At 41.8% G+C, this 15432-nt stretch overlaps 1 protein-coding gene across 1 annotated transcript in view; it reads left to right on the top strand.

The window, feature by feature from the left end:
• Window positions 1-15432, top strand: part of CNGB3 (cyclic nucleotide gated channel subunit beta 3) — an 80479-nt gene that overhangs the window by 28512 nt on the left and 36535 nt on the right. Inside the window, 1 exon segment of the mRNA XM_070748010.1 lies at window positions 13105-13256. Coding sequence (XP_070604111.1) covers window positions 13105-13256 — 152 coding nt within the window.

The following is a 15432-nucleotide window of genomic DNA, read 5'->3' as shown; positions in this document are numbered from 1 at the left end:
CCGCCTTGCCAGGGACTGTCTTAACCTTTCTTCAGGCAGGTTTGGATAAGGGCTTAGCCCCTAACACTTTGCGCCGCCACGTGGCCGCTTTGTCGACGATTTTAAGTCCAGATTATTACCGACCTTTGTCACGACACCCTTGGATTAGGGACTTCTTGAGAGGAGCGACGAATATTAGACCGCCTGCTATCCATCGATTCCCTTCCTGGGACCTTACCTTGGTGCTTAAGGCCTTGACAGCTCCACCTTTCGAACCGCTGAGGACGATTTCAATGCGCCTTTTGTCCATAAAGACGGCCTTTTTAGTTGCCATCACTTCGGCCAGAAGGGTGTCGGAGTTGTCAGCCCTATCAGTGAGGTCTGATTTATGTCTGTTCCATCCGGATAGAGTGGTCCTCCGGTTGGACCCTTCATTTATCCCCAAGGTGAACTCTGGGTTCCATAGGGCTCAAGAAATAGTATTGCCTGATTTCTGTACACATGGCACACATCCATCTGAGCTCAGATGGCATAAATTAGACGTGAGACGTGCGATTAAAATTTATATTCGTAGAACACAACACTCCCGATCATCGGAGGCATTGTTTATCTCCTTCTCCTCACACGGCACGGGCGCTAAGGTGTCCTCACGAACTATCAGTCGTTGGATACGAGCCTGCATTTCTGAGGCCTACAAGGCGTCAGGACAGGTGATCCCTCAAGGAATAACAGGTCATTCGACTCGCAGTGCGGCAGTTTCGGCAGCCTGGTCAACACAAGCTTCGATCGAAGAGATTTGTAGAGCAGCCACATGGACAGCTCCTTCTACCTTCATCAAGCATTATCGGATTGACACTTTTGCTTCTGCGGAAGCAGCCTTTGGGAGGAGGGTGTTACAGAGGGTGTGTTCCACTTGAACGCCCTTGGACCTGTTTCCCTCCCGTTATTATGTCTTGGGTACATCCCACGTTGGACTCTCCTTGCAAGTGCATTGGAGAAGAACCGTTGAAACTTACCTGAACGGTCTTCTCGATGCACTGCAAGGAGAGTCCAAAACCCACCCAGTTGGTGGACCAAGGGCTTTTTATTTGCCTGACATTGTGAAGTTATTTGGCCGGGCTTGTTGCCTTCCAGTTGTTTAATAAAAAAGTTATAGTTTACTGCTCCTTCGTTTATTGATGACTGGTGGGCTAGGGTGCCTGCATAATGTATAAATTAAAACTCAGTCCCTCCAATGAGACTGGAGAATTACCCACGTTGGACTCTCCTTGCAGTGCATCGAGAAGACCGTTCAGGTAAGTTTCAACGGTTCTTCTCCTCTACTTTTATATATTTTCTTTATATATATACTTCATGTCTATCCTCTTCAATATGTATTGTGTATTGGACAAAATAAATAAATAAATAAATAGAAATAAAATATACCAAAACTGGCAGGACAAGCATTTAAAGAGGCAACAAACCCATGCTTGTCCACACTGATTATGTTACCTATTGAAATTTATGCAAGCAAACAACCAAGAACTACATAGCGATTATACAATTTCATAGAAATAAAATGATGTTATTTCTGCCCTAGGTAGGAAATTGGTAAGTAATCATTATGTCTGCATTCCCTGGTACTGGAAATGTTTCTAACTACCAGTTTTGAGGAAAAGTCTCATGTGGCTGTGTATGATGAAAAAGCACCCATGAGCAGCCACTTGCTATAAGCAACGTGGAGTACGATATAGCATAGATGATGGTACTTGCAGGAAATTGACAATAAGATGAATTCAGTCTGGTACTAACTTCTTTATTTATTAATTTGCAATTCCCCCTCTCTGCTGATTAAGCAGACTGCCTGGAGGAATAATATAACACATAAAACATACCACTAAAATCATTATTCAGGAAAATAATTCTGTTCCATAAATGAGTTCTTGTGATGCTAACATTAAACCACTGATGTGGAATAATGGCTTGAATCATTTGTCTTCATTATTTTCTACTGTATTTATTTTTGTAAGTGTAGATGATTACTTGTTCATTTGGTCCCTTGCAGACATAGATCACCTTGAGCTCCTGGGGGGAAAGGGGACGGAATATTAATCTAATCACATAATAGTTCAAGGAACATTAAGGAAATGCCTTCTCTTTAATAAATTATACTTATCTCGCAACTGGAGGCATTAGCTTTGGGGCAGACTACCAAAAAAATATTGAAATCTATAGAAGAAAATATCAGTTTCCAAATTCATAAGCCTTAAAACATAAGAGAAGAAACTCAAGACATTGTTGAGATCATTTTAAAATTCCAGCTACTACTTCAGCCAGGAACAGGTTGAAAGTTCATAGTGGCTAGCTTTATGTCCTGACCTATTTAGTCACAGGATTAAATTGTTAAAATAATTTTCTTAATTGGTTTCTTCAGCTGGGTTACAAATAAACACAAGAGGCAGCTGATAGATTTAGAGTAGTTTATTCAGCCAACCACATGGAATCATTGAAGGTAGCCTACATCCTTAGAGATATACTGTACTACTAGAGGTTTATATTATGACAGGTGGGCTTTAATGTTTAGATATGCGGATTGAGGTTCCTGCCCTGGACTTTGACATATAGTGAAGTATATGCTTAGATGTGGTAGGATTGTTGCCTTGAGAATGTGTTAAGCCCATGAAGAACCTTACTAGGTGGGGAGAGTCTGGCATCTTCTCATTTATTCTAAGTGTTATGACCAGAGGTGAAATGCTAACCAGTTCAGAATGGTTTGCTTGAACCAATACTAAAAAATGCTATGGGTTTGGTTAAACTGGTATATCCGACGGTCAGCCGTGCAACGATCAACTATGTCTCACAATCTAGATTATCTAGAAAGTAGATTTGCCTTTTTTCAGAATATTTTAAAAAGAAAAATGTCCTTAGGGAATTAAACTCCTTAAAGATGAATACTCTTTAAAGCTTCAGAGCTGTTTTCTCTATAATTGAGCCAAATGAAAATAACTTTTTTCAAGCTAATCCAAACTTCAAAAGTTCATGTATAGCAGGGTATAGTTGATATCTCCGAAATGTAAAAATGGGAAATTGGAACAGAATCTGTGTGAAAATCCTTGCCTTATCTGGCCCAGTTTAGTTTAATTTATCAATTATTGCAAAACACAAACAAAACATGAGGAGGCAGGGGTGGCCAAGCCAGTGCTCCCAAAACCTGGGGCAAATGGCGAAGCCATCATGGGTGATCTCTTCACTAGCAACTCAGTGTTTAGGCTCCCTCCTACTAGGCGGAGGAGCTGGGTTGAGGAGGAAGGCGGTGATGGCAGTGGCATCTATGGCTCTGTTTTTGGTCCAGCTGCTGTCTCCCCTTCCACCTGAATTTCCAAGCTACGAGAAGACGAAGAGCTCCTGAATAGAATAGAATTCTTTATTGTTCAAATGTGATTGGACACACAAGGAGTTTGGCAGCGAAGCAGAATCTGGCCTGCCAAACACCGCCTGTGCTTCTTTACTTTCATAGACCAACATTGTTAGTTTACTATATGGCAACCCCAAAGTAGGTTATGTACCATGTACTAACATTTATCATGGAGGCACACACAGAGAGAAACACACTTTTGGCAAGCAACCAGAAAAAGCTTTGCCATCACTGGTATAGAGTTTGTTTGTTTGTTTATTTACTTATTTACTTGTTTGTTTGTTTGTTTGTTAGATTTGTATGCCACCCCTCTCCATAGACTCGGGTCGGCTAACAACAATAATAAAACAACATATAACAAATCTAATATTTAAAATAACTAAAAACCCTTATTAAAAACCAAACATACCACACAAATATTTATTTATTTATTTATTTATTCAATTTTTATGCTGCCTTCTCCTTAGACTCAGGGCGGCTTACAACATGTTAGCAATAGCACTTTTTAACACAGCCAGCATATTGCCCCCACAATCCGGGTCCTCATTTTACCCACCTCGGAAGGATGGAAGGCTGAGTCAACCTTGAGCCGGTGATGAGATTTGAACTGCTGACCTTCAGATCTACAGTCAGCTTCAGTGGCCTGCAGTACAGCACTCTACCTGCTGCGCCACCCCGGCTCATATACCATGCATAAATTGTATAGGCCTGGTGGTAAGGAATATCACAATTCCCCCATGCCTGACGACAGAGGTGGGTTTTAAGGAGCTTAAGAAAGGCAAGGAGGGTAGGGCCAATTCTGATCTCTGGGGGGAGCTGATTCCAGAGGGTCGGGGCCACCACAGAGAAGTTTCCTGTCTGAGCGGGTGGTGGTGGTGGTAGAAGACCTCCATGGTCTCTTCTAACCAGTGAAGGGTTACCAAAAATTTTACTACCACACTGTGGGCGTGGTTTATGCAGGACAACCTGCATTTTCTTTCAATATCTTTCAGTGCAAATTAGGTGCTCTGGGGTAGAGCTCAATTTTTGCTACCCCACTGCGTTCCCTCCACCATCCGGGCAGTAGCCCACCCCTGCTTCTAACTCTTATTCTGTTATTAGATGCCTCAGTCACCAAAGTAAGTTTAGATAATATGCAATGAATTAATGAATACGTTTTAAAAGCAAAAGAAAACCATCCAACCAACTAATAATAGAAGAAAAGCTATATTAAACTCCACATTGAGAAAACAGCATAAATCAAATAAGGATTAACATTCAGGGTCACAAATCACCCTGCAGACACCTTTAACAGCAGAAAAATAATTAAGTTTTACTGCACTTATTTCCACAATTAGACATTAATATAGACTTGCACATGTGTTTGACTGAACTCGTTGCCTTTCAGCATCTTTCTTTAATGCTTTTTCTTCCCCAGACTGGGGACCGTGACAATTAGCACTTGGGGAGAGGCAGCACAGGGGTGATCCTGTCTCAAGCTACCATCATTCCTACCTCCCAAGGTCTCAGTCAAATTGCCCATTACAGCCTGTTCCAAACAGTTCCAAACACAGTGTTGGGTGAATACAAGTTAAAAGTCTTTATTTCCATATCATAAAATTCTTGAGAATAATCAGAGATAGCTAGCCAGAATGTTAAGACTTGCCTTTATATTTGAGGCAATAGCATTCTGATAGTAAGAGAAAAGCATAGACATTATCTGGAACAGCCCTTTGTTTTGACAACAGAGAATTAAACTGATTGTCAAACAAGAGATTGTGTATAAGTCCAAGAGTCAGAATGACAAGAACAGAGGTTCAGAGTTCAAGAGTTGTGCAAGAGCTTGGTGGCTCCTCTTAAAAGCCCTAAGTGCTGGAGTAACTGAATTAGGGCCCTCTATTTCTTTTCTTCTGAAGGATCCTCTCAAAGGATGTGCTGATGTGCTCTTGAACTAGGCAACCAGGCAATTTATATAAACGACAGGAACAACAATCCGGCAGAACGTGATAAAACAGACAATTCACTTAACAGATAACTTAAAGCTAACAGATAATGAATGAAGCATCTTGGATAACCTTCAAGGGGTCACTTTTAACTTATTGAGGCATGAACTTTGTGGATTTGTACAGTGATCTCTCGGTTAGCGCGGGGGTTACGTTCCAAGACCTCCTGCGCTAACCGATTTCCGCGTTATATTGGATGCGGAAGTAAAACCACCATCTGCGCATGTGCGCCATTTTTTTCATGGCCGCACATGCGCAGATGGTGGAGTTTGCGTGTGGGCGGCGGGGAAGACCAAGGGAAGATTCCTTCAGCCGCCCAACAGCTGATCTGCTCCGCAGCGCGGAAGCAGCGAGGAGCCGAAGATGGGGTAAAGGCAAAGGGGAAACCCCATCTTCGGCTCCTCGCTGCTGCCGCGCTGCGGAGCGGATCAGGTGTTGGGCGGCTGAAGGAACCTTCCCTTGGTCTTCCCGCTTGCCGCTTGCCAGTCCACACACGCCCCCCTGGATGAGCCGGCCACAGGGGCGAGGGGTGGGGATGAAGGGGCAGGACTTCCCGGGCGGAAGGCATGCTCGGCTCTGCCGCTCCAGCCCCTTTCGGCCGAGCCTCCCCGGCCAAGCAGCCAGGGAAGTCGAGCCAGGCGTGGCGGCGGCAGCGCTGCTTCTCCGGTCGCCCGGTCCTCTCCTGCCTCCTGCGCCGATGTTCCCCGCTGCGACGGAAGGCAGTCGCTTGGCTAGGGAGGCTCGGCCGAAAGGGGCTGGAGCGGCAGAGCCGAGCACGCCTTCCGCCCGGGAAGTCCTGCCCCTTCATCCCCACCCCTCGCCCCTGTGGTCGGCGGGGATGAAAGGGCAGGACTCCCTGGGTGGAAGGCGTGCTCGGCTCTGCCGCTCCAGCCGCTTTCGGCCGAGCCTCCCTAGCCAAGCGACTGCCTTCCGTCGCAGCGGGGAACATCGGCGCAGGAGGCAGGAGAGGACCGGGCGACCGGAGAAGCAGCGCTGCCGCCGCCACGCCTGGCTCGACTTCCCTGGCTGCTTGGCCGGGGAGGCTCGGCCGAAAGGGGCTGGAGCGGCAGAGCCGAGCACGCCTTCCACCCAGGGAGTCCTGCCCTTTCATCCCCGCCGACCACAGGGGCGAGGGGTGGGGATGAAGGGGCAGGACTTCCCGGGCGGAAGGCGTGCTCGGCTCTGCCGCTCCAGCCCCTTTCGGCCGAGCCTCCCCGGCCAAGCGGCAGCCTTCCACCGGGAGGCTCAGCATTCCGTCAGTCGTAGCGCTGGCTGTCAACTTTTCTTTTTAGCACTGGGGAGGCAAGTCAGCTCCTGCCCAGTTTTAAAAAGAAAAGTTGACAGCCAGCGATTGTTCCGCTGCCACCAGCATGGCCTGGCTGGCAGCGGAAGATGTAACGGAGCCCACGGGGGATTCGCCTTCCTCCCACCCGCAGCCGAGACTGATTGTGGGCTCCTTCGCAACCTCGGAGAGCTTCCGGGGCATGAAAGCTCACGAAAACCAGGAAGCTCTCCGAGGTTGCGAAGGAGCCCACGATCAGTCGGCTGCCGGCGGGAGGAAAGCGAATGCCACGGGGCTGGGCTCGGCTCCCCCCCTTACCAGCCCCGCCGCGGAAGGCTCCATTCTGTTCCCTGCCGGCCCGATTGAGCGGCCGGCGGTCTCCATTCAGGGAACAGAATTTAAAAAAAATTATTTTTTAATATTTTATTTTTTTAAATAATATTTTTTGAAAAACCGCGTTGCAGCGTTTCGCGCTAATCGAGAACGCGCAAGTCGAGGGACCACTGTATTTGTATTTATTAGATTTGTATGCCGCCTCTCTCCGAAGACTCGGGACGGCTAACAACAATATAAAAAGACAATGTAAACAAATCTAATATTAAAACAATCTAAAAAACCCCAATTTAAAGAACCACTCATACATACAAGCATACCATGTATAAATTCTATAAGCCTAGGGGGAAGGGAAATTTCAATTCCCCCATGCCTGACGACAGAGGTGGGTTTTAAGGAGCTTGCGAAAGGCAAGGAGGATGGGGGCAACTCTGATATCTGGGGGGAGCTGGTTCCAGAGGGCCGGAGCCGCCACAGAGAAGGCTCTTCTCCTGGGTCCCGCCAAACGACATTGCTTAGTCGACGGGACCCAGAGAAGGCCAACTCTGCGGGACCTAACCGGTCGCTGGGATTCGTGCGGCAGAAGGTGGTCCTGGAGATATTCTGGTCTGATGCCATGAAGGGCTTTATACAACTCCTTTTGTGCAATGCATTTAGCAAATAATACAAAGGCATTTTATGGGTGGGTAAAATAATTGTTTTTCTCTCTGCAAGAAATAAGTTCAAAAAGGTAAACAAGATGGCAAAAGCAAATTACTATGCAAATCACATATTACTGCGAGAATCAATTAGAGGAATAAAAGATTGAATCAGCAGGGATGTAATCTACTATGGATTAATAAGCATAGAAAGATAAATAATTAAAACAAATAACTTTCAAAGGAACAATTATTATTTTTAAAATGAGATTGCAATTTCCAGTATCTACGGAGTCCAAGCTTCAGGGTCAGAACAGATAACAAATCTAAAATTTATGTTGATATGTTTTCCCCTATGGATGTATACGGTGGGGTTAGGCACAGGCCGCAGTGAAGGATCATAAATTGTGTAGGTCTGCATTAGAAGATGCCTTTTGTTATGAAGCTTTAATGTGATGGATAGTTTGCTTTAGCCTGCCCATAATTTAGCCTCACTCAAGAATAACTATGACATTGTTTAGGCACATAATCAGAGCTATTAAATGAGCAATTAATTATGCTATTAATCACTGTGCCTTCATTAATTATAACAAAGAGGAATCCCTAAGAGAATCACCTAATAAAGTGAACATTGCATCCATCTAAATTCATCTTATCTGTTGGAGCATGAAACAAGTTTTAAGTGGCTGTATTAAAGTTGTGATGGTACAAAAGAAAAGTTTAAAAAATGAGCACGCTATGACAAATTGGGGAGATGGTTCTAGTCAAGCATAATATGGCAAAGATTTGCTAGAACCCCTTTTGTTACGCAAATTTTATTTTTTTCAAAACTCAATTGTGATTGTGAACCTACGTTAAAGGATTATTACCTTTTTCTTTTCTGCTTTTAATATTTGGGGAAGGAGTTGAAGGCAGCAGATAAAAGGTTGGTGATTAAAAAGAGCAGAAAGTCTTATGTAGATAGGGCAAATTTTAAGGAAGACATTTGCATTAATCTTATTTTAGGACTTACTTATTTCATTCTTCTTCCATCCGTCCTGTTGTGACCCATCTGTATCCTGTGCAGCTGGTCATGGATCCTGAGGATTGAGAGATGGGTTTGGGTTGGTACCTTAGGCCCATGTACCTGGCGTTCGAGTCTGATAGCGAGGAAGTCGGAGAGGCTGTGGGGTCAGAGGCTGAGAACCAACCAGGACCTTCTGCATCTCCCGAGGTGCACATGAGTGACTCAGGAGAAGAGGAGGAGCCTCTTCTTGATGCTTGGGTACACAGAGTTGCCAGAAGGCATGAGTGGCTAAGCAATAGGAGATCTCTGTATGAATAGATCTCCAGAACAATTGGCCACGCCCTTAGGCTATTTGTGTTTGAGCCACATCAGTGCAGAAGTCAACTTTCATTATGTTCCAGATGTCCACTCATATTTCTCCCTTGGAGAAATATTGGAGAATTGTTATCTTGGAGAATTATTATTTCAATGATGAATTACAAATTAGGGAGTTGGGTATTATCTCCAATTTCCTGCCAACTCAGAGTTAGTCAGTTAATGATCAAAGAAAATATCTGTGAGTTTTGGTTTCTGTTTTGGACTCTAATTAGCAGCTGGTACCAAACAGACTTATTTCTTGCTTTGTTGCTAGATTTCTAAATCCAAACCTCCCTGCTCCAAAAATATTAGAATTGCATGCTTACATCTTGTAAAATCAGAGTATGGGAGCTTATTTCTTGGGGGGGCTTGTCACTGGGACAGAACAGACCCCAAATTTGGTTTCTAGCTGACAAGCTCAGGTTCTTTAACTATTGAGCCATTGCATCCCCTAATCTGTATAAAAAGGAGAATTCAAATAAATAAATAGTTTATACTTTCCTCTCACAAGCATGTTGAACATTATTCACCTTAGTTGTTATGGGCAACTTCCTTCTTTATAGAAGAACTTGGGGAAGTAGAAATCATAAACTAACCTCTTTACCAGCAACATGTGGAAAAAGTAAGTAAACAATAGGACTGACCATGATTTTATAGAAATAGTTTTAATAAACATGAGGGTTTTGTATCATCTGTTACGATGACATTTTTTTCTATTTTTCTTTTTAAATGTCCAAAGTTAGTGCAACATTTTTTCTTATTGCTTTTTAGGATTGTAGGCCTTCAAGATTGTTTTTAAGTTCTAAGTATTTGGTAAATTATACAGACTAAAGGCAATCTCTCATGTTCATGAACCATTTTTGTTTTAAGTGAATATGTTAGAAATATTTAAATTAAATGCAGACCTTCTTTTGCAGCTGCTTTTAGCAGTACTTATGTCCCAGTAGATTTCTTTTCATGTGAGGAGCAAATGAAGGTCAGGAGAATGTAGTTTTACTGCAGGCTCAGCACAATTTAATGTATTTTGGGCAGCTAAAATTCATGCCATAAATCAAAAATCAGTTATTCAGGAAAAGAATTCATTTCTATTGAAGGGCTGTGCCTTACCTCATCTGAAGTGAATTATCAAGTATCAGGGCAGTATTAAAACTGAATAATGAAACACCACCCCTTGGCTTGTTTGAAGGGCTGGCTAATCTAGTTATGTTAGTGGGTGAGGAAGTGGGTGCTCATTTCCAGAATATTTGACAAAACTCTATTGTTCTGTCGAGCTCTCTAGTAGAATCCTCCCAAAAATGCACAGATACAATTTCAGACACACACACGTTTGAAAATTCAAAACAATGTTCTTTATACCGAAAATGCAAATAAACAGAGCACTCTTTTTGTATAGCAAAGAGCTCTTGTCTCCAAACAAATTGGTAATTTGTACAAGTCCCTTATCAGTTCTGTGATACTTAGTTTGCAGCTGTAAGGCAATTCACAGTCCTTCTTTCACAAAGTGAAACACACTTTGCTCTGGGTTAGTTTCAAAGCGGGGAAAAATCAGCACACAAAGATCAAAGTCAGCAAAGCAGTCATGAAACACAAGGATCAGATAATCCTCCACAATGGCCAAACCCACAGGCTGCTATTTATAGCAGCCTCACTAATTACCACAGCCCCACCCAACCACAGGTGGCCTCATTTTCTTTGATAATAATCTCTCAGTTGTTGTTGCCTATGCATCGCTCTCCGCATGCGTGGCTGTATCATTAACTCTTGTTCTAAATCCAAGGAGGAGCTAGATAATCGATCTCCTTCTGAGCTGTCTGCCACACTCTCCTCCTCCCTGTCACTCATGTCTTCTTGGTCAGAGGAGCCTTCATCATCAGATTCCACCGGGGGCAAAACAGGCCTGCAGCATGTGGATGTCTCCCCCACATCCACAGTCCTTGGGGCAGGACTGGGCCAGAGCTAACCACAACACTCTATATAAGCCATTCATACTGATCTCGCCAAGTGCTCACCTGGACATGGTTTGCAAGAGGATATCTTTCACTAACCAAATTAATAGGTTGCAAAGTTTTCAGGGCAGTTAATAAACTTCATTCTGAGAGGATCAAGATGATTGCTTGCTTGTTTTATGTATTTATTTATTTATTTATTCCAGGACCGCCTTCTGCCGCATGAATCCCAGCGACCAATTAGGTCCCACAGAGTTGGTCTTCTCCGGGTCCCGTCGACAAAACAATGCCATCTGGCGGGACCCAGAGGAAGAGCCTTCTCTGTGGCGGCCTCAACCTTCTGGAATCAACTCCCCCTGGAGATTAGGACTGCCCTCACCCTCCTTGCCTTTTGCAAACTCCTAAAAACCCACCTTTGCCGCCAGGCATGGGGAAATTGATTCCCCTGGGCCGCTCTGTTTTATGTATGGTTTGTTTGGGTTGTATGAGTATTTTTAATCAAGGGTTTTTCACTGTTTTGCTTTTTTAATCATTGGATTTGTATTTCGTATTCCTGTTGTGAGCCGCTCCGAGTCTTTGGAGAAAGGCAGCATATAAATCAAATAAATCAAATAAACAAACAAACAAACAAACAAACAAACAAACAAACAAATAATTAATCATTCATTCATTCATTGGTCAAAATATATACAAGATATCAGGCATTGCTATAAACATAAACAGCATAAATACAAATAGATAAGGACAGTAGGACAGGGACTGTAGGTATGCTGGTGCACTTATGGCCATCCCTTACATAAGGTGCGGTCAACAATAGATAGTAGATAAGATTAAAGTTTTGGGGGTTTTGAGTGTACGCTGTGGAAAGAAATTGGGGAGATCAGGGATCTCCCCCTCCCATTTGGTTCTAGTCGGCTTCCCTCAAGCCTCCTGGGACTAAAAACAATGCATGGGGGAGGCCAGCACCCCCTCCCCCATTAAAAGTTTAGCCATCAGTGTTATCAGGCTTCTGTGTGAGCAGGGGCTTGGGCTAGAACAGTGTTTCCCAACCTTGGCAACTTGAAGATATTTGGACTTCAACTCCCAGAATTCCCCAGCCAGCAAATGCTGGCTGGGGAATTCTGGGAGTTGAAGTCCAGGTATCTTCAAGTTGCCAAGGTTGGGAAACACTGGGCTAGAAGATCTACAAGATCCCTTCCAACTCTGTTATTCTATTCTGTTCTGAATTATATTTGAGAAAAGTAAGTATCTTTGGCTTTGGGTAAGGATAACATAATAGCATTTTTCATCAAGTGGCATTAACATTCCTATGAACCAGAAACATAAAGGATGACACTGCATTTATGTGTTATAAAAACATTGCAATAATAAAAATATTTTGAGGTTGGAACCAGTCAGTAAAATATATGATCTTTTCCAGACATAGTTTTAATTGTTTTGATTGCATTTGTTTCCATAACATGTGGGGAGCTAGAATTTAGGGCAGCATAAATGATTCAAATTGCATTTCTGAAGATGAACTGAATAAAAAAATAGAGGTACAATTCACTTTATATTTCTTTTAAAAAATTGTCCAAACACATAATTGCAGTCTTAATTTTCCAGTTTATGATTCATAAACTGGCAAGTGAGAAACAATTAATGACTTATGTTCCTAGCATACCAGCAGAAAGAAAAGACAAATGTAATTGTGATATTCTGGCACTTTCGAATGCAGTTGATGACAAGTGTGCTTTCTTTGAGTCAGTGGCCAATTATTTTTTCATTCAGTGTTTAAATTGGCCCGTTTAGTCTTATTGGATGCAAAAGAAAAGCTGAAAAGTTACATATTGAATAATGAGAAGAAAGAATTTTGGCTGCTGCCTGTAACTGTGTAAGAATGAGGAATGGTCCACATAATTTATGGTATAAATAAATTGGTTCTTCAACATAGGCAAAGGTACAAATTTATTGGCAGTGATGAAGCTATGCTGTCTCACTTGAGCATATGTTTCCTATACAGAGTAGGCCAGATCTCTAACGTTTTACTTCTGCAGTGTCTGCTCTTTTAATAATCAAATTATTCCATTCTCAAGATAAGGGACCATCTGTGTTATGGCGAGATACTTTTAAGCTTATCTTAATACATGGATGTAGTCATCCTTCCCCCCCCCAAAGATCTTAATCATTGTCCTATCCCATAAACAGCCCAGAAAATAAACCACCGGAAATCATTATCAATGAATATGCACAAATACAGCTGCAAGACATGGTCCAAAAAATGCGAGAAAGAACAACTACTTATAAGGAAAAGGTGACTAATCCAGTAATCTCTTCACCAGAAGTCAGTCCAACCGCATGTAAGTTGTGGAAGCTGTACTCTTTTTTACTTCCATTGTTTTACCAGTGCTTTGAAGGTAATAAATTGGGATTGTGAATCCGGTTCTCCACGTGGGTTAATTTTAGGGTATTACCAGAAAGTTACTCCTCATCTACCAAGTTATTTTTATAGTTTGTTTGTTTGTTTGTTTGTTTATTTATTTATTTATTTATTTATTTATTTATTTATTTATTTATTTATTTATTTATTTATTTATTTATTTATTTATTTATTTATTTATTTATTTATTTATTTATTTATTTATTTATTTATTTATTTATTTATTTATTTATTTATTTATTTATTTATTTATTTATTTATTTATTTATTTATTTATTTATTTATTTATTTAGATTTGTATGCCGCCCCTCTTGTCCAATGCTTGACAAGAACCTTAATTATTCAGCCTTAAAGAAATATCAGTACAGAAATATAGTGAGAATACAGTGAGCTTGCCTGTAGTTTTCTGGGTCACATGTGCTTAACTCTGTAACATAGATGAGCCGGGGTGGCGCAGCAGGTAGAGTGTTGTACTGCAGGCCACTGAAGCTGACTGTAGACCTATAGGCAGTGATGGGCTCCTACGGGAACGGTCAGGAACACAGTGCACTAGAGTGCCTTCCATCCCCTGTCCTATTGCTCTCCTATATCTCCTATACCGTTCTTCTATTCCTATATCTCTTCTTCCATTCTTTCATTGATATGTTCTATTCCTATATCTTCTTTTCTATTCTTTCTTCGATATATTTTACTATGAGTATCTCCTCTATAACCTTCATCATGTATTTTACTATGTGTATACCCACTAAAACCCTCATTATGTATTGGAGAAAATAAATAAATAAATAAAATAAAAATAATATTTGGCGCTCCACCCCAGAACACCTAATTTGCACTGAAAGATGTTGAAACAAAATGCAAAAGCCACGCCCACAGTGTGGTAGTAAAAATTTTGGTAGCCCTTCACTGCCTGTAGATCAGCGGTTCAAATCTCATCACCGGCTCAAGGTTGACTCAGCCTTCCATCCTTCCGAGGTGGATAAAATGAGGACCCGGATTGTGGGGGCAATATGCTGGCTCTGTTAAAAAATGCTATTGCTAACATGTTGTAAGCCGCCCTGAGTCTAAGGAGAAAATTGAATGAATGAATGAATGAATGAATGAATGAATGAATGAATAAATAAATAAATAAATAAATAAATAGTGTCAGAGGTGGGCTGCTGCCGGAACACTTAATTGCACGCAGCCCAGCGAATCTGGAATACAAATGTGGGATTGAGTGCAATTATGCTTCCCGTACCTGTGCAGGTAACAAAATCATGCACAAGGGATGGCGCATGTGGGGAAGTGAAAAACCTTAACATTTTCAAGCAGATCAACATCTATATATGCTGCTCAAAAAAATAAGGGGAACATTCAAATAGCACATCCTAGATCTGAATGAATGAAATATTCTCATTGAATATTTCATTTGCACACCTATTCCATTTTGCACAGCAGCATATGAAATTGATTGTCAATCAACGTTGCTTCCTAAGTGCAGTTTGATTTCACAGAAGTTTGATTTACTTAAAGTTATATTCTGTTTTTTAAATGTTCTCTTTATTTTTTTGAGCAGTGTATATACATTGGTAATAATGCCTTGTATAGTTTGTACATTGTATACATTGGTGTTTTTTTTGTTTTCTTTTCTTTTTTCCCCGTCCATCTCCTACTGGTGTTTTTTTTTGTCCATTCATACCATTTAGTCCAAATAATAATCTGAGTCTTTTTGATCATTTAACTCCATCGTTACCCTGTCCATTTCCTAGCAATCATAATTTTTAAAAATAATTTCCTTCTCCAAGGGTATCTGGGGATCTTTCCATCGTTGCGCATAGGCGATTCTAGCCACTGTCCCTATGTGTAACATTAAGTGCTTAGTGTTTATGGGGTATGATTTCTTTACAATACCTAATAAGAAAAATTCCAGTGGGTATTCAATTGTTGTGCCAGTCATTTCCTGCAACCGTTTATGGATTTTCCTCCAGTAGTTTTTTGCTTCGGGACACATGTGAAAGAATTATGACAGTGATGAAAAAGTAACTTTGAGAACAATCTTCGCATTTATGACCATTGCAAGTCTGTAAAGCAAAGGAAAACTGAAATAAGACTAT

The sequence above is a fragment of the Erythrolamprus reginae genome, chromosome 3, assembly GCF_031021105.1.
Source record: "Erythrolamprus reginae isolate rEryReg1 chromosome 3, rEryReg1.hap1, whole genome shotgun sequence".
NCBI lineage: Eukaryota > Metazoa > Chordata > Lepidosauria > Squamata > Dipsadidae > Erythrolamprus > Erythrolamprus reginae.
Note: the sequence above shows the minus strand (reverse complement) of the source record. Positions and strands in the feature narration are given on the sequence as shown.